Consider the following 24,434-nt stretch of genomic DNA (forward strand, 5'->3'; position numbering starts at 1 on the left):
GCCAGTGACCTCTGTCCGCCGCACCTATAGTGGGCGCTTCTAGATGGCCTTCGTATGTGTGCCAAATTGGATTATACAGGTTGCCATATCGGTTCTGATTCCCAGACCATAGTGCGTTTTGTCACTCATAGATTTTGCCCTTTATGGACTTGTTGGTATTAGTTCCAGAAGGTTGTTTATTTGATTGACTTCCTTGGAGCAAACCTTTTCTTTTAGTTTTGAGAAAGCAATCGGGTAGCGGATTACTTGGCTAATTCTGCTAGTATCTCTTTGACTTCCTCTACCTTCTTTATAGATAAGGACATTCCTCAGGATCTTTGTCGTATTATTTGAGAGAATAAAGCTGGACTTCCAGATTTTCGTTAGTAATTTTGTTTCTTAGTTTTATACTAAGAAAAAGTGAAGTGATTTGGTTTCTGAGTTGAGAATGATTTTTTCTCCATGGGTTGGGGTAAGGCGTGTTATGTCCCCCACTTTGTTCTTATTGGTTTTTTATCTTAATAAAATTTTAGGGCCTTCCCCGGGTCCCAGATAATATTCAAGCTAAAACAAAAAAAAAAAAAAAAAAAGGATACTGCCTTGATAGTTGCAGCAAGGCTCACCCTTTTTTGGTAAAATTAATGTATAAATAAAGATATTGGATTGCCAAGAGCAAGCATTGGACCCTTGTATTAGAATTCGAATAAATTTGTTGTTTTTTTTATTTTTTTAATAAACAAAAAATTTATTGAAGATTAAAAAGGAAGCAAACAAGCCTAAAGACAGACTAAAGGCAAAGAAAGCTAAAGCTTAAAAAGGGGACTCAGTCCTAAAACATATTAGCGAGGGCAACAAGCCACTCACTCACCTAAGAGAAATAATAAAATAAGGCTACGGGGGATTTGTGAGGTGCATCGAGGGGGTTCTTATCGTATTCGATCTTCGGAGGATCTCAGCATAGAAATCAGGCTGATCAAGAGCCACACGGGCCAAAAGAGCCTCCTCTTCTGGCGAAAAGGGGGATGGAATTTTTTACAACCCCACTCCTAACTTTTTCAACCTGATGTTTTTCTACCACTACGTCCACCGCCTTAACACCAAGATTTGTATTCCTTTGACTTCGAGTTTTGCCAATAACTGGATAAATCTATTGTAAAAGATGATATTTTGTTAGATATATTCCAGATTTGATTTGGAAGAGTAATACCAAAATAGCCACTAATTATGTTCTTTGTGGATTATCTTGCAATTAAAAACTATATTGATGTATAGTTTTTTTTTTTTTTTTTGGGTAGAATATTAATCTATATATAGTTTTTGTTTTTTGGTAATAGATCTATATATAGTTACATATCCATAAAGAAGTTAAGGGTAAATTAAATTGACGATGGAAACGGCTTGTGCTCTCAAGTAATGTTGATTTCATATTAAAAAATATTTACCTTTCAGAGAGATTGGAATTTGTATCTTAAAAAATTTTAGTACCAATCAACCTATGATTTCATAGTTATTTAAAGTGTGTTATTTTCTAAAAATAAAGTAGAATGGAATGTGAAGCTGCACACTATGCTTGCAAAGCTAGGGTGGAAAAACTTTTGGCCCCATCGGTATAGGATCAATGTTTGCCTCATTATATTTATTTTTTTGGTTACTTTCCATAAATTCCAGTCAAAAGGTACTAACTAGACACACATTCACTATCAATGGTTGAAACTGATGTTCCATTTCTATTAAACCCTATTACAAAGCTTATTAATTATTGTTATATTTAAATATCACTATCCAATTAAATTGTGCCACATCAATAAGATATGGTAGGTCATAGGTGGCCAGAGATTCACTGGATCACTTCCACAATCGAAACCAATAAGGATTCTACCAAAAGCGACTCATTATGCTACGTAAGCATGGATTATTCTTTCCTTATGTCAACCTATTCTTATAAGGAAACTACTAAAGTAGGACCATGGGAGAAAAAGAAAGAGGTATCACATTCCTAAAGAGATGCAATTTTTTTATTTTTTTATTTTTGATTTAATTCCGATCGTATCTACACTCTAGAATTCTTCGGGTTGTTAACTCAACGGTAGAGTACTTGGCTTTTAAGTGTGGCTAGTGTCTTTTACACATTTGGTCCAGTGATATTCTTACTAAGAATAGAAGCTATCATATTGGGACTCTTTCAAGGACCGCCTCTGCTTGTCACTAACGCTATATAACCCAGGTATGACTCCATACTGGGAATCTGAATTATTCTTGATTGTTGCTTAGAGAGATTTGACTCAGGCATTGGAGAGTTCCCCGCTGTTGCAAACTAGCTCTCTGGTGTCTTCTCTACTCCTTTGTATAGGATGCTAGGCAAGAAGACAACTTGTGGAGATTTCTTGACACAACAATTATTATCTTATTTAAAGTGGTTTAATTAAGCTGATATTCCATTACTATTAAACCCTAATTGCAAATCTGATATTCCATTTAAATAATAAAACCTACAACAAAATTTTATTCTAGCTCTACCTCTCTATTGCTCCATTATAATTAATAAGCATTGGATGAGACTTATTCAATCTGTTTCTATCTCACTTCTGTGTTTGTCTATAAATGTTTAGTTGAAATAACAAGGAACATGAAAGAAATAAGGTATGGGGACTTTAAGTACATTTGGTTCTTACATGGCCATGGTGGTGGTACAATTCGGTTATGGTGGATCCAACATCCTCATGAAGATTGCCATCAACAAGGGACTCAGTCAATTTGTCTTTATAGTCTACAGACACCTAATTGCCATGCTCTTGTTAGGCCCTTTAGCCTATTTCCTTGAGAGGTAATTAATTAAGCTCTGCCACTCTGCCATGCATGCTTTCTCTTATAACTGAAAGTGCCAAAATTGCAGGAAACAACGCCCTTCTCTTTCACTTCGCTTGATGATCAAGATTTTCATTTTATCCACACTTGGGACTACTCTCCATCTCAATGTCTACTATATTGGCCTTGAGTACACTTCCCCAACTGTTGCTAGTGCCTTAAGTAATGTCATCCCTGGCTTCACATTTGTCATGGCACTTCTGCTCAGGTGATGTCTCATTAACTATATTATCTGGGACCTGGGGAAGTCTTTAAATTTTATTAAGATATAAAACCAACAAGAACAAAGGAGGAGACATAACCCATCTTACCCCAACCCACGAAGAAATTCTTATTTTCATAGCTAGTGTTGTCAATTTCTTACTTAATACATATATCAATTGAAGTGGTTAGAGAACATTTTCAATTCATTCAGGTTGGAGAAAGTAAGGATTGAGACTGCTAAGGGGAGAGCAAAGATCTGTGGTACATTGATATGTACTGGTGGAGCTATGATTTTTATATTCTGGAAAGGAGGTTACCACTTCAAAAGCTTCACCAGAAGCCCATTGATCGACATTACTAGAGGTTCTGTTCATGGATCAACAAGGCACCACAAAGAGGACTGGGTCAAAGGTTCACTTCTTATTCTAACCAGCAATATTGCCTGGAGTGCATGGCTCATACTACAGTCACTGGTCTCCAATGTCTATCCAGCGCCATTTTCATTGAACACTTTGATTTGTTTCTTTGCTTCTTTGCAATCTTCGGTTCTCGCTCTCTTTTTCGAAAGGGACCCAACATCATGGAGACTTGAATGGAATGTCCAACTCTTGACCATCATCTACTGTGTGAGTTATTTTCTATTTCTGTAGTGGAAATAGTTGTTACACTAATGGGAGTGTCGGAATGATAGAATTTGACACCTTTTAATTGTCTCTTGTCTTATTCACAAATTTTTTTTTTAAAAATTAAGAGTATCAAAGAGTTTCAAAAAAAAAAATTTTGAAAGTGACATTTCATTATGTCAATATCACAAAGGAATTTTTATCATCTCAAGTTTATCACTTGTGCATTGGATTTTTGTCCTCCCACGTGCAGTGGCCACCGTTCGATGCACTTTAAAGGTACACTGGACATAGCACCGCACTTGAGAGGATGAAAATGCATCAATTATCATGCACGTACATTTTTCTAGTATACATGTGAATGACAATATTTACTCTCATTGGAAATAATTTAATTATGTTATACTTAAAAGGAAAACCCAAAAAAAAAGAAAACTTAAAGTTAAAAACTATTTGGCAGCTCGAGGGGTTTCAATAAGAAAATCCTTAAGAAAATCTTTCTATGATGATATTTGATTCTTGACAGGGAGTTGTTACCTCAGCATTGGGGTACTGCCTACAAACATGGTGTATCAGCCAGAAGGGACCAGTTTTTGCAGCCATGTTTTCTCCTTTGCAACTGGTGATTGTCGGCATATTCTCAGCCATTGTCTTTGCAGAGCGGCTTCACATGGGAAGGTAAGCAAACAAAACATGGAATGGTGAGGGCCAATGAAGTGGGATCTCTACTCCATCTGACGTGGGGGTCAGATGTGTGGGATTCAATTTCATTGGCCCTCAACCATGTGGGGTAGCACCCCACATGGGTAGAGGTTCTAGATTCTATTCCTACTATAGCAATTTCTATGGATCATGATCCTCTACGGCGCTCTGCCCGTAGCGGCCTATGCGGCCCAGACAGAGCACCGCGCGTAATGTCCTCCTTACCCCTGCCCGAGTGCCTTGCCCAAGCAGGGGTAAGGTGGACATTGCACGCGACGCTCTGTCTGGGCAGCACAGGCCACTACGAGCAGGGCACCGTAGAAGATCTGTATTGAATTTCTACAGCCTCAATCTTAGATGGGTATGGATTGCTTCTGGTCTCTTGCAGCTTGATCGGTGCATTACTCATTGTCATTGGTCTTTATACCGTATTATGGGGCAAGTGCACAGACAGTTGCAGTGAAGGGAAGGCTGGGAACGATGATAAAAGTTCTACTCTTGATCATCAGACACTAGAGATCTCCATAGCTAATCAACCCTTAAGCATGACCAACCCAACCACAATTGGAAAAAACTGACCAGTTGTACTTCAAAGAGCTTTGTTGTATACAAAGGAATCATTAAGTGGTACATGGAATAAGCAAATGCATTTTGTAACTGCACCAAAAAATAAATGCATTCTATGACATAAAGGTGAATAATGTAGCAAACATGAGACAACTATATTCACAAACATTCAATTGGAGAAGCTTAATCTATCTCCTAATCAAAAGTTACAAATGAAATGTGCCAACTAAAAATTCTTCTTGAAAGTTGTACTAGTAGCTACAAAGGCTATTAATTTGGCAACCTCAAATCCATTCTTGATTAAATTCTGCTCAGCTTGTCAACTTAATTGATATAGATATTTGTTTAACCCGAATATTACCTGGGACCCGGGTAAGCCTCTGAGATTTTATTACAACCAAAAAGCAAAGGAAAGAACTACAAAGAGGGGGGGGGGGGACATAAGCCGCCTTAGCACTACCCATAAGTATCGCACTCTCACCTCAATCTAAAAATCCAACTCCTTCCCAACAAATAAAAATCTTTACAACCCGAATACGGGAAGCCCCACCTTATCTTCCCTAATAATCCTACCAAGATCTTGTGGAATAACATGCCCTGAGTGAAATATAGTGTTCACAGACTTTACACAAGCCAGATTAGCCTAAAAAATCTACCGCTTGATTACTTTCCCTATAAGAAGAATAAATATTAATCCCTCAAGAGCTAGCCAAGTCAAGGACCTCTTGGAACAAAAACCAACAGTTCCACAAATCACAGGATTTGTGAAGGGCAAAACGCACCGTGGTTGCAGAGTCTGAACTGACATGACATCCTGAGAAACCCATGTCAGCGCAAAGCCTAAGACCATCACGAAGAACCCACATCTCTGCCACCGCATTAGAATAAAGACCATAAAAGTTTGAGAACGAAATGATCAAATTTGCTTCAGAGTCCCAAATAATACCCCCTCCCCCACTCAACCCTGGGTTTCCTTTACTCGCACCATTAATATTTAATTTAACCCTATTAAAAGGGGGGCACTAGTACACCGGTCGAGGTGCCTTGACTTTGCAGATAAGCGGGACAATATTGAGCACTTGCAGAACTAACGTATCCTTCATAGAGAGAACTTTTTTTGAACATGGTTGGGTAGTTAAACTCCTTCAACCACAAGCCAACCTTGGCTATGATCATAGTTGTTGTCCTTCTATCTTCACCATGTCTCCTATTATTCCTTTCCTTTCACAATTCCCACACTATCAAAGAAGGAACCAGACCTGTGATGTAATGACACACCCCCTGAGAATTATCATTAGAGTGCCAAAAGGTAATTTTGCTCGTAGTGTCCTAGGTCGGACAAATCTCCATGTCAAACAATCTTCCAAAAAAATCCCACACTCTAGAAGCAGTGCCTCCAAATAGTAAAATATGGCTTGAGGTTTCCCTCTACGGTTCACCACAACAGTTGCATTTAGAAGCCATTGGGACCCCTAGTTTCATCAACTCATCATCCGTTGAGATTTTCCCATTCATTAGTTTCCATGAGAAAAAGCCAATTTTGGGAGGCAATAAATTATTCCAAAATCACTTAGCATAAGAAATAGGAGCACTCCCGGTACGAATGGATTGCCAAGCCGACTTCACAGAGAATTTTCCATTGGAGTTCTTGGTCTAGACCAACTTATCCTCCTTTTGAGAGACATAAAATTACCGTCAGTTATTTTGTCTTTGACCTCAACAGAATCAATAAGGTTTAGGAAACTAGTATCCCACGCACCATCCATAAAAAGAACTTCATTCACCAAAGTATATGGATTACTATGTAAGGCATTGTCCACATAATCTATTAACAAACCAACACCCAACCAGTCATCCAAACAGACAAAGATATTGCCCCTACCAATAAGACATCGACAGTTAAAGAGGAAAACATCTCAAATTTGTAACGTTTTGCCCCAGATTCTAGACCCGATACGGCCAGGTTGAGCCAGAACGATATGCTCCCCTTTCAGAAATTTTGCTTTGAAAAAATCAGCCCACAATGTTTTTTCAGATGTCATACGCCAAAGTCTTTTTAATATAAAGGTTGCATTCATATCCTCTGAAGAACGAAGGCCAAGACCCCTTTCACCCACCGGCCTACAGATCTCCTTAAAGCTCATCCAATGATGTCTATTGTCATAATATGAGGATCCCCAAAGAAAGTTGGAGCAGATCGAATAAAAACTTTTTACAACCATTTTTGGCACCTCAAGACAGGATAACAGATAAATTGGAATCGAAGCCAGTACAGGTTTAAACAAAAGCATCCTTCCCCCTGCTGAAAGCAAACGACTCTTCCAACCTACCAACTTAGCTCTAATCTTAGCCTACCAGTGTAAAGGGGGGTGCTTAAATAAGTAATAGGCAAAGCTTTCTAAGTAAAGCCTGAAACCGTTCCCATCATTCTTACCCTTGCTGCAGAAACGTTAGAGCCACACACACAAAAAAAATTTCTGCTTATTTACCAACTGCCCTGTGTAAGATTCATACCAAGAAATGAAGTCCATAATCCTTTTAAGAGGAGACTTGACTCCTTTTGAAAAAATGATTGTGTCATCTACAAACAGACTATGTGAAATGCCCGGGCATTGATGGGGAATTTGAAAATAAGAAGCACACCCCTCTTCAAACAAACTACACAACCCTCTGTTCAAAACTTCCTCTGCTAAATAAACAGAGAAGGAGACAGAGGGTCGCCTACTTAACTGATATTCTATTTTACAAATAACTAATTTAGAAGATTCTACTAAATCCTATGCTTGTCCCCCTCTTTTGGCTCAAGGTTTTGGCTGTTTTGGGCTGTCTCTCCTTTAAAACAGGGTCAGGGTCAAGGTCAATTAGGGCCAAGATAGGGTCTATCAGGGCCGGGTCGGGTTAAGGAAAATCTTGGTAGGGTCGGACTGGGTTGAGGGGATATTAGGCCCTGGCGGGGCTGGGTTGGGCTAGGGTTTAGGGCGGGCCCAGCCCAGCCCAGCCCATTGACACTCCTACTCATAAATAATGGTTAATTTAATTACATGCTATTAGAATGGGAAAATCTGAATCGGGACCCACCATGAAATCCTACCCAAGTATTAGCTTACAATATTTACCAATACTTACACAACAAGTGAATATACCAAAAAACTTCCATGTTGGATGTTTCTTTCAACATTACAGATTGTCTATCTCTTCGATATTCTCTTAATTAGGACTATGCATTCCATGTTGGATGTTTTTTTCAAATACAGTCAAACATTGTAAATCCAATACAACGATATACAGTCATAGAGACATCAATTATTGGTGTACCAAAATTCACAATGCATAACCCCATTGATAAGGACCCCTTAAGCTAAGGGACTGATCATGCACTATTAATGAGAGTTTCGTTCCAAATAAACTGAAAATAATGCATATGTAAAATTCATGTATGATCTGGTTTAATGTACACACAATATGTATTCTTGCACTTGGGCCTAGAATCTCCATTCTTAGGTACATACATTATAATAACCATATGAACAGGGTGTCCAGTTCTCTTCTTAGTCGTGAATAATTTTAAGTTAGTTTACCAAGGAAAAATAATTTAAAGTTAAAATCTAAAGACTACCAAGAACCATTATTAAATCACGCTTAATAATTATGTAAATTATATATTTTAATCTAAATAATTGGTTTGATGGATACTCTCTCTCTCTCAGGTGCACATATGTACAGAGAGCTGGGGCTGATATTCCATTATAAGCTTTGGGAACTTATTCAATCCCTTTCTATCTCACTGTTGTGTTTGTTTGGAACCTATAAATGTTTGCCTGATCGTGTCGTTATGGGATAAAAAAAAATATTAATTAATCCTATTGCTACTACTAGAACAGTGGTAAGAAGGGATCGAATCCATGAGAATTGGAAGGCTAATATACTTAAGATGATGTAAAGTGATTTCGAATGCAATAATCTAAAATGCAATTAAAAATAAACTATGAACTAATGAACAAATAAAAATCGATGAAGAAGAAAACAATGAGAGAAGACTATCTTTATGTTTTGGATCCACATTGATCTTTATTAATTAATTACTGGTGCACACTTCGGTTCATTACAGCTATAAGCCTAAAGAAACCACAAAATGATAATTGTAATTCATTCTAGTTATAGCCTATCTTGCCGATCACTATCGCCTTTCACGTACACTTTGCACACTTAGTTCAGTCAGATATAGACTATCATCGGTACGACAATAATCACAATAAAAACCATTGTTTAAATTGAAAATATGAATCACAGAAACAAATCTTCTAAACTAAATTAATAAATTAAAATCATTCACATGAAATGGTCTACACATCAAGCAATCAAGTCTACTAAAAACCAGAATTTAATTAACAACGTTCAATACTTCATCTACACCTAAAGACAGAAAATACTTAGCCACTCATGGGGCTAATTGACAGAGAACAGCAACTATTCTTCATGGTGATGAAACACAGGTGGACAGCTGGAGCGGCTGCAATGGTGATGATCTGAAATGTTGGTGAAGGCTGTTGGTTCCCAAAGTAAAACGTGAGGTTGCTGTAACGGCTGTGGTGAAGCGAGGCTGCTTGAGAACTCCTTGTTGGTTCGAAGATAATTCGTGTGTGGGAGAGAGACGACCAGCCTGCTTTTTAAAAAGGAAAACCCGTGGAGTAAGAGGAGAGATGGAATTGAGAGATCGTGGGAAATTTTGGGCAAGAAAACCGTGAACGAGAGAAGTTTAGGAGAGATGGGAGTCTTGGACAGCATGTGAGAGAAGAGAGAGATTTTAGGGGAGACTGAGAGAGAGAAAAAACGTGGATAGAATTGGAATTGGGAAGAGTTGGGAGAGAGATATTTTAGGAGGAATTTAGGAAACATAAAATGAGAGGGTTTTAGAAAATATAGGAGAACCGTGTGCAGCATATGGGAGAGAGATGATGTGGAGGGAGTAGGGCTGCAACAGGGTTGGGTTGGGCTGGGCTTTATAAAACCCTAATCCAATCCTAAGTCCACTTAACTCGGCCCCAGGCACGACCCGACTCTGACTCAGGGCCTGAAAAATCCAAGCCTGACCCACCCTCAAGGTCGGTCTGGGCTGACCCTGATTGGCCCTGATCATGGGGAGGGGGAAAGAAATGCATGGGTCGGAATGGGTCGGGGAGAAAATTATTAATTTTACTTAAAATAACATTATAATAAAATGTATTATATCACTTATTATCTTCATATATAATACATTATATAATAAAATGTGGGTGAAATTTCAAGTTTATAATATATATATTATATTAATATATATTTTATGGCAAAAGGTTTTCTGGTCGGCGGTGCAGGTAAGGGAATCTATGGTCAGGAGTAATTTGATCCATAGAATTAGTATCAATAGATCTTGTTCGTTAATTGAATTCCAAAACATTATACGATTTTGAGTGATATACGACACCTATTACCGAAAGAAAAAAAAAGAAATACGATCCCAAATATACTTCCTCTCTCTCCCTCTTTTTCTTGTCGAATGCTTCGTTCTCACTTTGGTTCTGAAGAGTGTATCTCGGACTGAAGGCTAGGGCGTGCTTTTACCCTATTTCTCTCACCCTTAAGAGAGAATTCTCCACAGAGGAAGAAGCGTAAAGCAGGTCACTAAGAAGATTTGGGATTGGAAATCAACAGAGATCTTATTGCTTTAAGACTCAAGAGTTTCAACCTCCCTTGGCAGAGTTCATGCTCGATCCCATCTAATACAAAAAAGGTTTCTAATATCTTGAGGGCACCCCTATCTTGAGATACAAAATCTCGTAACTTCTTGTAATCTATGATATACTTCTCCTATACGGAAGTTTCTACTTTCCTCCCCGATCCCAAATCCGACTTTACCCTGGTAGACCTTGGCAGCCGGCAGGCAGACGTTCATGCTCTGCAACTCTCTCTCTCTCTCACAGTCGTCTCTGTTTTTTGCAGTTTATTTTTTAACGTTTTTACACGTCTGTGCTACAATTTCTATTTTGTCTCAAGAATTGGATCACAATCACTATAATTTGAAGAAATCAGCCGACAAAAGGTATGGATTTTAGGGCTTTCTTGAGCAAAATTGATGTTCGAGTTCCTATTGGTTGCTAGGTCGATCTTTAGTTTGGTTTTTGTGGGGATCTAATTATCAGCCGGACATTCACGGGTGGTTTGATTTTTGTGTTTTTTCTTTTTTTCTTTCTATTTTAACATCTTCTCTGTATCTATATACTTTGCAGTGGTATTTGGTTGTTGGATTTGTTTCTCAATACATTGTCTGTGTAACCATTGCTATCTGATGATTTGCCCTTTGTTTTATCTAGTATAGTTGGTGTTTTCTGGTACTGTTATCCTAAAGTTGTGTTAGTTATGGTTGCATCTTATGCATAATGAGTTTGGGCATATTATTGTGCGTTGTATGCATTTGCACTCATGTAGTTTCAGTTAAATTGAAACTGTGCCACATTGTGGAGAATCCATATCATGTTTATTACATCTGGGTTATGTTTATATAGAACAAACATACATCTGAAGAACTTGGTTTTAGCACATATCAAGGCAGACCTCGATTGTGGGAATGACGAGAAGTAGAAGTGAGAAGATTTCTGATAGTTCATGTTAGGCTTTGAAAATTACAGATGTTTTCATACTTGATATAACCAATTAAGTTAGATGTTCTTATCAAAGGGGAGGATGGTTTAATAGATGTAATTCTAAATCCAATTCTTTATATCAAATGTAGTGGTTTTACCATCGTATGACTCTGCATTTGTGAATCAAGTAGCAGCTTGGATAATTGAACAGTTCTAGTGATCAGACTTGTTAAGAAAGTTGATAAAGTAGATTCAAGTAATGTAATTAATTGGCATGTCCTGAGTTTATTGTATGACTCAAGATCCATGAATCACATACCTGCGTGGATTAGAGAATGGTCTTAAGTCTGTATAATCAACTGGTTCAGAGATCCGACATGGTCAACTGCAATTGAGATAATTAGTGTGACATTCCCTGAGCTTCTTCTTAGAGAACTCAGATGCTGATTTACTAGCTGACAATAGCATTTGTTTTGGGTTTGATCTTTCTTCTTCTTCTTCTTCTTCCCATACTGCTGTAACTAAACGGAGTCAAGCTTCTCTCATATTTCAGTAACTGTACCATTAGTCAGGCTAAAGTGTTCATTCCAATTAAATGTGATTTGTAGGTTTTATCTTGATATCATTTTTTAGCCACCCTCCCCCCTGACCTGAAAATAGTCCTTTTTTTAAAAAAAAAAATTCACTCATAGATGTTCCTTTTGAACTATGACCAGTTACCAAAACAGCCAATTTCCATCCCCATCATGTTTCTGAGCAAAAGTTCTTGATAAAGATCCAAGTGAGAAAGCAAACAAGCTTACTAACTATGCTGATGTGGCCAAAATCTATCTATCAGCTTATCAGTCACCCAAACCCATTTCCTAAATGTTCTTTTTCAACAGTGGAGAGGTTACTCCAAAGACAGTTTTCATGTCCATGGACAATTTACACTGGACCGATCTTTTATGGTCTTTGAACAAGAATTTTCCGGACCAAATCAGTGTCTTTGATTTTTGTTGAGTTGTGAATCTTCTCAATTATAATTGCTCTCATTTGCTTTCTTGTATGAGAGTCTTTAGCTCAAACAGGTAGAGCACTTGGGAATTCCCCAAGATATGGTGGTTCAAATCCACCAAGACTCATATATTGTTATTAAGTCTAGGATAAATTACTTGTACACACCCTATACCATGGCCTGATTGATTGACACCCCTAACTTTTGAAACTATTACTTAAACACCCCTTGCATTTTAAGATTTCTTACAAGTAGCCCTTCTCTATTAGTCATTCACCGTTTTAGTAATGACATTATGGGTTAGAAAAATCTTAAAGGCTCAAATTTAAGGGTAGTAAAGTGACCATTTTACCCTTTGGCCGTGGTAAAGGGAACCGTCCCTTTCATCGTTGAACAAGCCCTCTACTCTGCTGTTCCTGCTGTGGCGATTTGCAGATGTCGGAGAAGATGAAGCGATTTCCATACGCTGAAGAAGACGAAGCAAGTACCCATGGTGACCCTACTGCCGGCCATTAAAAACCTCTCTCTTTTATTTGAAACCCTAACCTGGAACCCTTATAAAAATTTCATTTGTGTTCAAAGTGTTTTTTATTTGTTAGGGATAATAGAAGAGCATCATAAGATCCACTTGGATTGGTATTTTGTTCAGTTCCCCTTGTCGACATGTCGACCCATGTGAAATGGAAAGAGAAAAAAAAAAGTCAACAAAATCAGTCAAATTATTTGTACTAAAAAAATCTATCAGTATATAGTTTTTTTTTTTTTTTTTTTTTTAATAACTAGGATAATAGAGTAAGCATCATATTGATTTTTACAATTTTTTTTTTAAATTAACCAAGATAATAGAGAAGGCAACGTATTGACTCATTTGGATCGGCATTTAGATCAGTTCCCCTTGCTTGACATGTTGGCACTCGGTGATTAGTGGTGGAAAAAATCCAATAAACTATGTCAAATTGTTTGCACACAAAAATCCATTGGTGTTTGATTTAAAAAAAAAGTTCACCACGATAACAGAGGATGCATTGTATGATCCACTCGGGTTAGGTCATTTGGCCAATAAACTTTTTGACATGTCAGCTCATGTGACAAGTGGCAAAGAAAAAAAAAACACTAATGTCACATTGTTTTTCCAAAAAAACTCATCGGTGTTTAGTATTTATATTATTTTAATAAGATCATAGAGGAGGCAAAATAAGATCCATTCGGACATCCAACAGTGTCGAGCTCAAGAAGAAAAAAAAAAAAAAAAACAAAGTCAATGAGTTCGGACTGTTGGATGTTCAAGCTGCCAAGTGTCAACATCTTCACGCTAAATTGCACAGTTTAGGGAATTGGAGAGGATTAAAATCCATAGGGCAAGTTCAGGGTGTCCTATTGGATTGTTTGGATTACAACATGAACATATCGAATCAAACCTAGCCTGAACCGTTAAGATTGATCAAAAAAACTGGACCGAACCGAATCGATCCTCATTGGATTGTTTGGATTACAACATGAACATATCAAATCAATTTTCTTGTTCTTTGTTGTATATTTGATTTGGGGAAGGTGAATTTAAATATTTTTATCGAATATTTCCTCACTCTAAATTATAAATTTAAGATTTCATTGTGGTTCAAACTCGAAAACAAACTGATCTAAACCGGCATTAACCCAATATTGAAAAATCATAATAAATCGAAACCGCACTAGACTGAAACCGATACCGATACCAAAACCAAACAGTTCCTTATTGGATTTGTTTTGGACTGGGGTATGACGGGACCGGTTGAAAACTGGACCGAACCAGATCGATCTGACCAAAACCAAAAACCAAAATTTTTTAATGCTTTCGGTTTTGGTCTCATCATTCCGAGACCGAAACCAAGCCGAACTGACCGTTTGACACCCCTAGGGCAAGTCTATGTTGTTGTCATGTGCTGTCCAAGAATAGACCTTGCATCCCTGAAATCCCCTTGTTAACCATTTGATTCCTTAAGATTGATAAGGTCAACTATTTGATCCTACAAAAATTCTCATGTTAACCATTTGATTCCTTGCACTGACAAGGGTCTGTAAATCATATGGTCCCAAATTAATCCATAGTGCTAGTTTATAGGGTAAATTCATTGGTGTTTAGTTTTGTAAAAATCAGGTCAAACTGTTTGTCCTAAGTAGATTGATTGACAACCCTAATTAAATGGTTCCAAATCAATCTATGGGACTAGTGTACATGCATGGTTTTAAGAGTCAGTTGATTTGAATTGAAACCGGGTGATTCTTATTCATTTTCTTCATTAGCCATCTTGAATCGAACCGATTCATGGGCCGATTCTCGAATCCATCATCAAAAAAACCCAAAATTTAAAGACATTCAAAATCTGAACACAAATTTGATGAAACCATAGAAATCCCGCCAAAAATCCCGCCAAAAGAGTGGAAAAGGAGTAAATGAGGTCGCATACCACATTTCATCACTCTCCACACTCTCTCTCTCTGCTTCCCGTCTTCATTTTCTCACAAGGACGTTGCTGATAGCCTGAAAATAATTGTGATTATGCTACTGTTATGTGTGATAAAATCCAAACCCTATAACAATCAAAACAAGCATTTTGGTTATCGACCTCAGTTCTCATGATTTCAGGTACAGAATCGTCAATTTTCTCCCGTTTGATTTGATTTAAATATACTCACATTCTGTGAGGAGAAAGCTCAGGAGCTCTAATTTATCAAAATTTCAAGGAGTTAGGGCTTCAAAACTTGTCGACATAAAGTGCTCAATATGTTGTTTTGGACGTTGGAGATTTGAGAGGCTCCTTGAAGGTAAATGCTTGTCAGATCTTGTTTTGTTTAAATACTTATGCTGCTTAAAAGTTTGATTTTCGTCTTCTATGGTAATTTTTAGTTTATTTTTTATTTTTTATTTTTTTATTTCGTTTTTCTTTCTCCTTGTCTGCATTGGATGCTTGGAAGCCGTGGATTATAACTGATTTGTGTGAGTTCTGGAGTTAATATGACCTTGAGTTCTCGTGAGGTTGAGTTGGAAAATTAGCATTTTATATTGCTTTATTAATTGACAAGTGATTCTCTGAGAGTGATACTATAGGAGAGTGACCCAATAAAATCTCACAATCAAAGGAAACCCAATCTATCCGGACTCCTAAAAATCAGAAATTAAATTAATCCCATAATCAAAGGAAACTAAAGCTATTAACCAAAATAACAAAATGACAACTCAACTCCAATAGAGCAATGTAACTCAGTGAATGTATACCATTTCTCCCTAGTATTGTGTATCAAATAATTATGTGTACCTGATGTGCACATCAACACTATGTGCTCCTGATGTGAACGGCAACACAGTGCACCTTGACTGAAGTCATGTCAGGACTCGGGCAAACCAGTTGGTTATAGTGAATGAACCACTTGAATTATCTCTTACAAGTGGCTTTTAATAATTTGATCAGTTCCATAACAACAGACAGGTGAATTATTTTTTGCAGGTGGCTTTTAATAATTCAGGAATTCTTACAAGATGAGATCATCCACCACCTTTACATAGCCAAAGAAGAATTTACTAATATTCTGTTGTATCCTGTTGTTCTTTCTAAGACATGTTCACTTTGTTAGCAACTTTTGTTCTCTGTATATAATCAACTCAACTACCCAATATCCTGGCTAAATAAGGTCGGTTATGGATCTTGTTTCACTATCTTTACTTGGGAGGCCTATTGTACTCTGGCCTCTCCATCTTCTTTTGTTTGCACTTTCTTTTAAGAACTATTATGTTGTGAGATGTGGATTAAATAATGACAAATTACTTCATTATGGGATTCATATTGCTGTCTAATGAGAAACAATTCCCCATTATGTTGTGCTATAATTTCCTTGTGCTATGGAGCAACTCAAGATAATGTTGTTGAAACTGTTGGATATTGTTGTTGCAACTCTAGGATAGAATTGTTGCTTGATTAAATGGTTTGTTGGCTAAGTTATTAGTGCTTTTTTTGTTGTTTTATTCTATATATTTTAGATTTAGTTGCAGGGTTGCATGTGGTGAAACTCTAGGATATGGTTTTTCTTCAGTTTCTACTGAGGTGGTAGGTCTTAATGACTCATACTGTGGCAATTTGTAGATGCTGGAGAAGAGGAAGTGATTTCCAGACGCGAAGAAGACAAAGCAAGCATCCATGGTGATCCTACCGCCGTCCATTAAACCCCCCCCCAATCCTTCCCTGAAACCCCTCTATCTTATCTAAAACCCTAACTTGCAACCCTCCCCTGCATGAGACCAAGTTCAAAGTCATGCTAGCAAAGATCAAGGTTGGTTAATTAACCTTGTATGCTTTTCTTAAATTGTTGTTTCTGATTCTTTTTGTTTGGGAAACTAAGGCTCCAACAATAAGCCCTGAGGGCTGTTTCTTCTTCTTTCTCGTGCTTGGACCTGCATCAGAAATTCAACTAGTTTGAAATCTCTCTAGACTATGGATGACGATAGGAATTACTGGGAGAGTAGCATTTCATGGCATTTTTAGATCATGATAGTTCCTTTTATTGTGTCAAATTTGGTATTAGAATCCTCTCACCCCCCCACCTCTAAAAAAAATGGTGGGAGTTATCTATATAAATCACTAGAGATTTTGAAGTACTAGAACCTGTGTATCAGCATGACAATCCAGATCGCTTGTTCTATCATTCTATCAACATTTTCATTCGTAAGTTGGTTATTTGGCTTTTGAAGAGATGCTTAATGTATTTCTTTAGTGCTTGTCAGTTTCTTGATCAAAATAGGATTAATTTGTTTAAAATTTTTTTGCAGGGCTATGGATTGGTGGTTTCATGATGCAAGAAATGCAGGTTGGGGGCTGGTGAGGGTGTATGTGGGCTGCTCCTCTAATTATTCATGTCATGTTTGAGTCCTGTGGAAAATTCTTTGGGAAGATTATGAAATAAAAGCTTTCATTATGCTTCTTCCCTAAGTGGCTTCAAGATAATGTTGTTGAAACTGTCGGATATTGTTGTTGCAACTCTAGGATATTATTGTTGCTTGATTAAGTGGTTTGTTGACTAAGTTAATGGTGCTTTGTTTGTTGTTTTATTCTACACATTTTAGATTTAGATGTAGGGTTGCATGTGGTGAAACTTTAGGATATGGTTTTTCTTAGTTTCTACTGAGGTGGTAGGTCTTAATGACTCGTTTATTGATGCAAGGATGATCATGTTTTAAGGCAACTAAATTTGAATCCCAACTGATTTGCTTTGGCTATATGAATCTTGTTTTGCATTCCCTTCCATTGAAGCCATAGTAGCTGTCAAGTTGTTACAGCTCAAAATCAGACTATAAGATTTGAACCTAAGAAGTTGAAATGTATGTCCAAGAAGGGTCAGAAACCAACTGTCTCAAACAATATCCCTCTTTCTCTAGTCATGTTCCATTGATGTTTAAAGTTTTTGTTTGTTTCTTATGTTCTACTGTAAATATTCCTTTGAGTCTATGGTTTTGTTATTAATGGATTTTTTCATTTTACAGAACTTTCCGTGTTGAAATCCCACAAAAAGGAACAAAGGAAACACAGCATGAAATGCATGAAAACCTCAATGGTCATCCCTGAAGTCATTGTGGAGCTTCAAGAGCAAGAACTCCGAGAGACTGCCCTAAGATATCTCAGTTCATTCCTTGTAGAGGTTTTCTTCTTCAATCTTGCTTTCACATTTATAATGTCAAAGTTTTTGGAAGTCTGTTTTGAGATTTGGGATTTTGAGCACTGTATACTCTTCAATCGTATGTGTCTGAAAAAGTAAGAATTTTGCACGTGAGGCTTCTTCATTCGTGTTGTTTTTCTTCTCCTTATGTCAGTTTCAGGGTTTCTTGGCTTGTCTTCTCTGTTGTCGTATTTTAGTTGTACCCTTTTCATTGCAAGGATCAGATGTTGCTATATCAAGATTCAACAAACTCAGTGAGGGGGGGGGGGCATTAATCTAATATGATCTGATGGATCAGTTAGCAGCAAAAGGTCTTTTGGTCCTCAACCCGTCAAAGAGGTCCTTGCTGAACATTTCCTTTGCCTTCCATTGGTGATCTCATGGTGGAGTAGCATATTGACTTCAGGACCCCAGCCTTGGGTCTGGGTGATTTTACATTTTATGGATTCCTTATTTTGAAGTTGTCAGATGGAGAGATAGTCTAGGTGGAATGCAAGACTTGCAATTATATGTAAATGAAAGTTTTGCTCTATCATAATCTTGATAACAACTTCTTTTAGATGAATCCAATAGACTTCCAACTGGTTTTGGACCATTGCATCTTCTTTTAACCTTAGATTTGTTGAGCATCATGAGGATTTTTTATTGGGTTTGGATGCCCTTTTGGTTTTGCTTTCTGAATTACTGACTAGAAAGGCTTTTTTATTCCATTTTGCAGTATTTCAGAATGAAATTTAATTTGATTCTCTTACATATGGTTTTGAAATTTGATGTTCTTTACCTTTCTAAATGACTTTGAAGAACCATAACGCCCATTGATCACATAACACCATACAGGGTATATAATTTGCTTAGTTTAAGATCATTATTTTTACTTTACCTGTTAGAGTGTTTTAATTGTTATAAGCTATAATGCTAGAAAAACCTTATATTTGACATTTAAAGATCTTACCCAATGCATTCTAGACAATTCTAGGAAGCTCAGGGCAATGGTTGAGGAGAAGGATACCTCAAGAGGAAAAGTGAAAGGACAGGGGACAGGGACAATGCATTCTAGCCAATGCATTGGCTAGTTCAAGTATAAATGCTGCCATGCTACAGTTTTGAGTGGTGATATTTTTCAATTTTATTTTTGGTTCTATTAAAAGCTTCTGATCTTCAGTTTCTCTTTGTTCCAAGCTTATCGAGCAATCTTTCACATCTATTTGAAACTTGATGTAGGTATTTGCACAACACAATGATTTCATCGATGAAATTACCTTAGCACTTGGTTTCATCAACACAAATCATCATTGGGAGGATTGTTGCTCTCTCATTGTTCTAGCCCTAATATTTAAAAGAAGCAGCTATTTTGGTGGACACTACTAGTCAAGTTCAGGATATCCAAGAAAATAAACAGTTGGAGGCACTTTTTTTTCTGCTTCTTTCAATTCCCATGTATTGGAGATGAATTGAATGGAGAGCTGAAGGATTCCCAACCCTGGATTGGGTGCCATTTTGTGCAGAATGTCTCATTGATTGCTTTTTTTTTTAATTCTCCTCAGCATGTCTCATTGGTTGCTTAGTCCTTTCATTTGAGCATACCTTATTTTGGAGGTAGCAAACAAGATTGAGACTGGCTGTGCATGTTTAGAGGTTGGAAGACCAGAAAAAATTTTCAAATCATGCAAAAGTCGACGGTCATCATGGGCTGGAAAGGTCAAGGGCCTTGTCTGGGACTGTTATCTAAAGGAATAGTTCTACTGCTCGTACTTCATAAACGTTGAAGTATGAATTTGCTCAAATAATCAGATCAAAATGTTGAAAAAGAAAAAAGGATGGTGAGTGGTGCCATGTCTTCATATGTAGTGAGATTTATCAAAAAAAAAATAAATGAAATAATGGTGAGAGAGAGGAAGGTGAACCTACCTTCTAACTAATTCCCATTAGGAAGAAGAGGCCATCTCACTCCAAGGCTGGTGGTAAATCTTGTGAGTGAGAACTAGGAGAACCCACATTTGAAGTATTTCCCAAGAGCAAGAAGAGGTCAGCTCACTAAAGCTGGACAAGGATGGCCAAGTGTCATGTGAAGAGAAGATGGGTTATACCGGTGTTCCATCCTAGTTGTGGTGGAAATGGAGAGGGAAGCGGAGGGAGTAGTGTTAATGAGGAATGAACCCGACTCAACCATGATCTTTTATGGCCTCTAAAGATTTCGGTTTTCCCAAAATCTGTTTAAGCTTGCTTTTTTAATTTACGTCCTCCACCATGTTTTTCAATGAACTACAATGTGTCATGTATTATGTTGGTAGTTCTAATTTTTGTTATTATGGTTATGATTTTGTAATAAAACATGTATGAAAGATTTGTTATTATTTATGACAATCTGAGATTATTAATGGGCAATGAATCAAGCTAGTACTATTTCTACCCGCTAACCGTATCTAGTGTTAGAGAGTGATCTTGAATTTAATCATCTAATTGAGAGCAGTCTTGAAATGGGTAGTGGTTTTGATATTGAGCGTTAATTTTGTTGATCTCCTGTTTTGATTTTACATGTATCTTGCAATTCAGCTCCAAGCCTACAACACCGCAATTTTCACTTTTCAGCAACCGTCATTGTCACAAGCTTGGAATCCACTACTCCAGCTCCAACACCCCAATTTACAGCAACTCAAAGTGTTTTCTCTCCTGTTCTCACTGTAATATTAACCTCCCCCCCAAACCACACCACCCAAAAAAACAAATGTAATGATGGTTGTTTCAGCTCAAGGAACAAAAACACAAAAAATGGAGGGGATAGAATTTCAACATACATAATATAAACCAAAGTTGGTTTGTGATTTCTTGCAAAATCAGTGGAACACAACTTGCTGGCTTTTAAAATTCAGCTTATCCACAAAAAAGAAAATGGCAGAATCAAATAACAAGATTTCCTCAATATAACAGTTATTTTATGTAGACCATATTTATTCCCTAATTGGCTGAAAAATACTTACATTCCAATACTAGAGAAATTATGGAAGCATCTTGTCAATTACATACGGTTACAACCATGTCTACACCCCCAAACCAACCCAACCCAACCTCCTCCCCCACCACCCACACACAAAAAAAAAAAATCACCGGACAACCATGTCTGATATAGTGATATATATAGAAAACTTCACAGTAGACAGTGTAGCTCATAGGAGCCTTCTAGCAATGGAATGATAGAACATATGAAGCATCATATTGCTTATTGAGTTGGCCTGCTCTTTGGCTGTCTCCATTAAAGAATCCTGCAACCAAAACATTTTTCACCTCAACAAACACACAAATCTTGTAGAAAGAAGACAGTTTCAACTGATCAAAAATACCTGTGCAGCTATAGAACATGGATTAGATTATACATAGCCTCAAAATCAAGTATCTGGTATTCTAAGATCCTGCAACCAAAACAAGCCTGCTCTTTGTTCGGTTTGGTACTTTTTCTGATCACCTTGCTCAAGCTTGAGTGCAACTATTTGCATCTTCACATAAAGGATTGGCTCCTCCATACACAACTCCCTTGTCACACCTTCAAGATAAACTATGACAGCAAAATGTGCAAGCTTGAGCAAATTAATCTGTCTTAAAGTCGGTGGTGAAATTTTGATACAACTGTATTAGAGCATCACCCGCCTGAAAGGAAACTTAAGGAAACAAGTCAAACAACAATATTTTTTAGCATGTCATCCAATTTACGCAGAGAGGCAACTGAGCACATAGAATGTAGAATGCACATCTGTGAAGGAAATAATATACAACAAGATCAAGTCAACAACAAACTTATGCAGAAGAGATGACAAACAGCAGGACATCGTGTTACAATTTACTTCAACTGACACATGAAAACCAAGGTAAATTAGCTGGATCCCATCCACACTTAAAAATAAAAGCTATTACGCTCCAATTTTATCACATTTTCACATGCAGAGGTATGACACCACTTTTCATCAGGCTTATGCCATAGAGAATTCCACAATATATGCAAACTTAAAGGACAAGGCGATAGTCAGCTTGCAAGCTGTACTTGTTCCCAAAATTTTCAAGATGCAAATGGAATAGGAGCGGGATATGACCAATTGTCAACAGTCAAGGCATTAGATGGTATTAAAAGATTAGTACCTGTGCTCGTCATGATTGCTTGAATGTGGAGCACTGCTCCTCACTTTTCTCAGCAAGCAAATTGGAATATGAAAAACCTGTACACAAAAAGAAAGATAGATACTCTGCAGTGATTTTTTGATAAATTACTGGTCAGATTATCTTTATTTAGACTCAACAATTTTTTCTTTTGTATGTGAAATAAGATTGGTGTGGCTTTAATAGGGAAAAAGCATCGTTTAGTTGTTTTTCATTTTTTCCCCTAATATTCAGTGAATTTACAAAGAGTTCTTGGGTTACACCTAGCCTCCTAATTTCCTTCAGCTCTTCCTTTTTCTTTGGTGAGGTAACCTACTTCAGTTTGTCTACAAAACCAATTATGCATAGGGTTATACCAAATGCAACAGTGCTCCTGAGATTCAGGAATAGAGAGAATTTATTCTCTCAAGGAACTATTCCTCCAAATCATATTAGTTGATAGAAGTGGCCAAATAATCAAATCTACGATCCAACCAAGGTGGCCGACTTCTTCGTGGCAGACAACATTATCGCATCTGTTTGGAACAAGAATAGAAAATTTTGTACCTTTGAATGTATCCTCACAACTCGGAAGCCATGGAGTACAATTGACGAGCTCCTTGTGCCCAGGAAGCCTGGTCAAAATCTGGGCAGTATGGAGGCAAAATCAAAGAACTGAATCTATGAAAAATAGAGAAGATTTTAAGTAAATATTCATGGAACTTTAACTTTAAGAATAAAAATACAAAAACAACCACATATGAAGGTCCGACCTTGAGGCAGAAAATAGCAACTGCGTTTTGGGCGCCAAAACAGGGGACCTGCCATGCAAGCAAATCTGGGCTTCCTCAATGCTGCAACTTTGGTCTTGCTCGACATTCTCATCTCTTGCACTTCGGGAACTTCTGCTTCTTGCTCTAGTGCACAATGGATGTATTTTCTCGCACAGTTACTGAGGATAGGATTTTAGAAGCAGATATTGGAACCGTAGTGGTCGATTATACCAACAGTAGCAAAGGAGGGTTTAGAACCTTCAAAGCGTTCATAGGTAACTAAAATTTCACCCACACCTATGCTACAAGGAGCGAACTCAAAACCCTAGCAGTTGCAGTGAATAATATGTGTGTGTGAGAGAGAGCGCCAGAGAAAGAGCGAGAGAGCGAGAGAGCGAGAAAGAAAGATAGAGACAGCGAGAGAGCAAGAGAGCGAGAGAGAGAGAGAGCAGACGTAGTACCTGTTGCTTCTCCTACAGGTTGTTGATGACATTCCAAGTGGGAAGCACGAATCAGCTGAGAACCCTAGGAGACTGAGGCGAGAAGACGAAAGGGTGTTTTACGTTTTTAAGTGTATTAGGTATTTCTTTTTCGATTATAGATAGGTATTTCATTTTTGGTAAGACAATACATATTTCGTATAAAAAAAAATACGTATTTAAGTGTATACCATTGTATACCAAATCAATGCATCATATTTAACTGTTTTAATCTTACGGTTCGAAAATTACCCCTCAAAAGATTCTTAAATGGGCTGGACAGACCAGGAAACCCCGCCCCATATTTTATAGTATAACTTAAAATAGGGTAGGATCGGGCTGGGCCAGGCTTAGCCCAAGGCCTTAACCTTGATCCGGATCTGACCCTAACAAAGGGTCAGAAGGGTCAGAAATTTCCAGCCCTGACTCGTCTCACGGCCAAATATCTCAACCCAAGCCCTGTTTGTGCATATTGTCAGGGCGGGTTCGGGCCCACAAAGCCAAACTTGCACCCCTAGGAGGGAGTTTAGGAGAGAATTGGATTTTAGAAAAGATGGGAGCTTAGCAAAATGGTGGAGGGATTTTTAGGAGAGAAAAGAGAGAAGATTTAGGAGAGATGGGATAGATAAGTGGGCAGCACATGTGGCTCTTTTCTAGCTCTTTAAATCCCATTTTTGCCCTCTATCTTCTATTTTCTTCCTTCATATCCTCTAACCCATATCATCCACATAAAGCCCAAAATCTCAATATTGAAATTGAAACTTGCCCATCTCCGAGCAACATTGATGCCGCGTATTAAAATAATCATGAATATTAAA

At 37.6% G+C, this 24,434-nt stretch overlaps 1 protein-coding gene and 1 long non-coding RNA gene across 2 annotated transcripts; both read left to right on the top strand.

The window, feature by feature from the left end:
* Positions 1 to 2,295: 2,295 nt before the first annotated feature.
* On the top strand, positions 2,296 to 19,295 carry LOC122641453. Its single transcript, XR_006329906.1, has 3 exons — positions 2,296 to 2,306; positions 18,716 to 18,724; positions 19,225 to 19,295. It is a non-coding gene; the product is annotated as an uncharacterized LOC122641453 (long non-coding RNA).
* LOC122641452 (WAT1-related protein At1g43650-like) lies at positions 2,612 to 4,964 on the top strand. The gene is made up of 5 exons (XM_043834688.1): positions 2,612 to 2,803; positions 2,873 to 3,052; positions 3,260 to 3,674; positions 4,198 to 4,349; positions 4,762 to 4,964. The coding sequence occupies exons 1-5, from the start codon at positions 2,622 to 2,624 to the stop codon at positions 4,949 to 4,951; spliced, it is 1,119 nt and encodes a 372-aa protein (XP_043690623.1). The 5' UTR covers positions 2,612 to 2,621; the 3' UTR covers positions 4,952 to 4,964.
* Positions 19,296 to 24,434: the final 5,139 nt, after the last annotated feature.

This window comes from Telopea speciosissima, chromosome 10 (genome assembly GCF_018873765.1).
Source record: "Telopea speciosissima isolate NSW1024214 ecotype Mountain lineage chromosome 10, Tspe_v1, whole genome shotgun sequence".
Classification (NCBI taxonomy): Eukaryota; Viridiplantae; Streptophyta; class Magnoliopsida; order Proteales; family Proteaceae; genus Telopea; species Telopea speciosissima.

What these genes read in the sequence shown, in the direction of transcription:
- LOC122641452 (XM_043834688.1), top strand. Translation starts at nt 2,622, where the DNA reads ATGGGGACTTTAAGTACATTTGGTTCTTACATGGCCATGGTGGTGGTA. An exon ending in TTAGCCTATTTCCTTGAGAG is followed by an intron (nt 2,804 to 2,872) that starts GTAATTAATTAA and finishes CCAAAATTGCAG; the next exon opens with GAAACAACGCCCTTCTCTTT. An exon ending in TCTTGACCATCATCTACTGT is followed by an intron (nt 3,675 to 4,197) that starts GTGAGTTATTTT and finishes GATTCTTGACAG; the next exon opens with GGAGTTGTTACCTCAGCATT.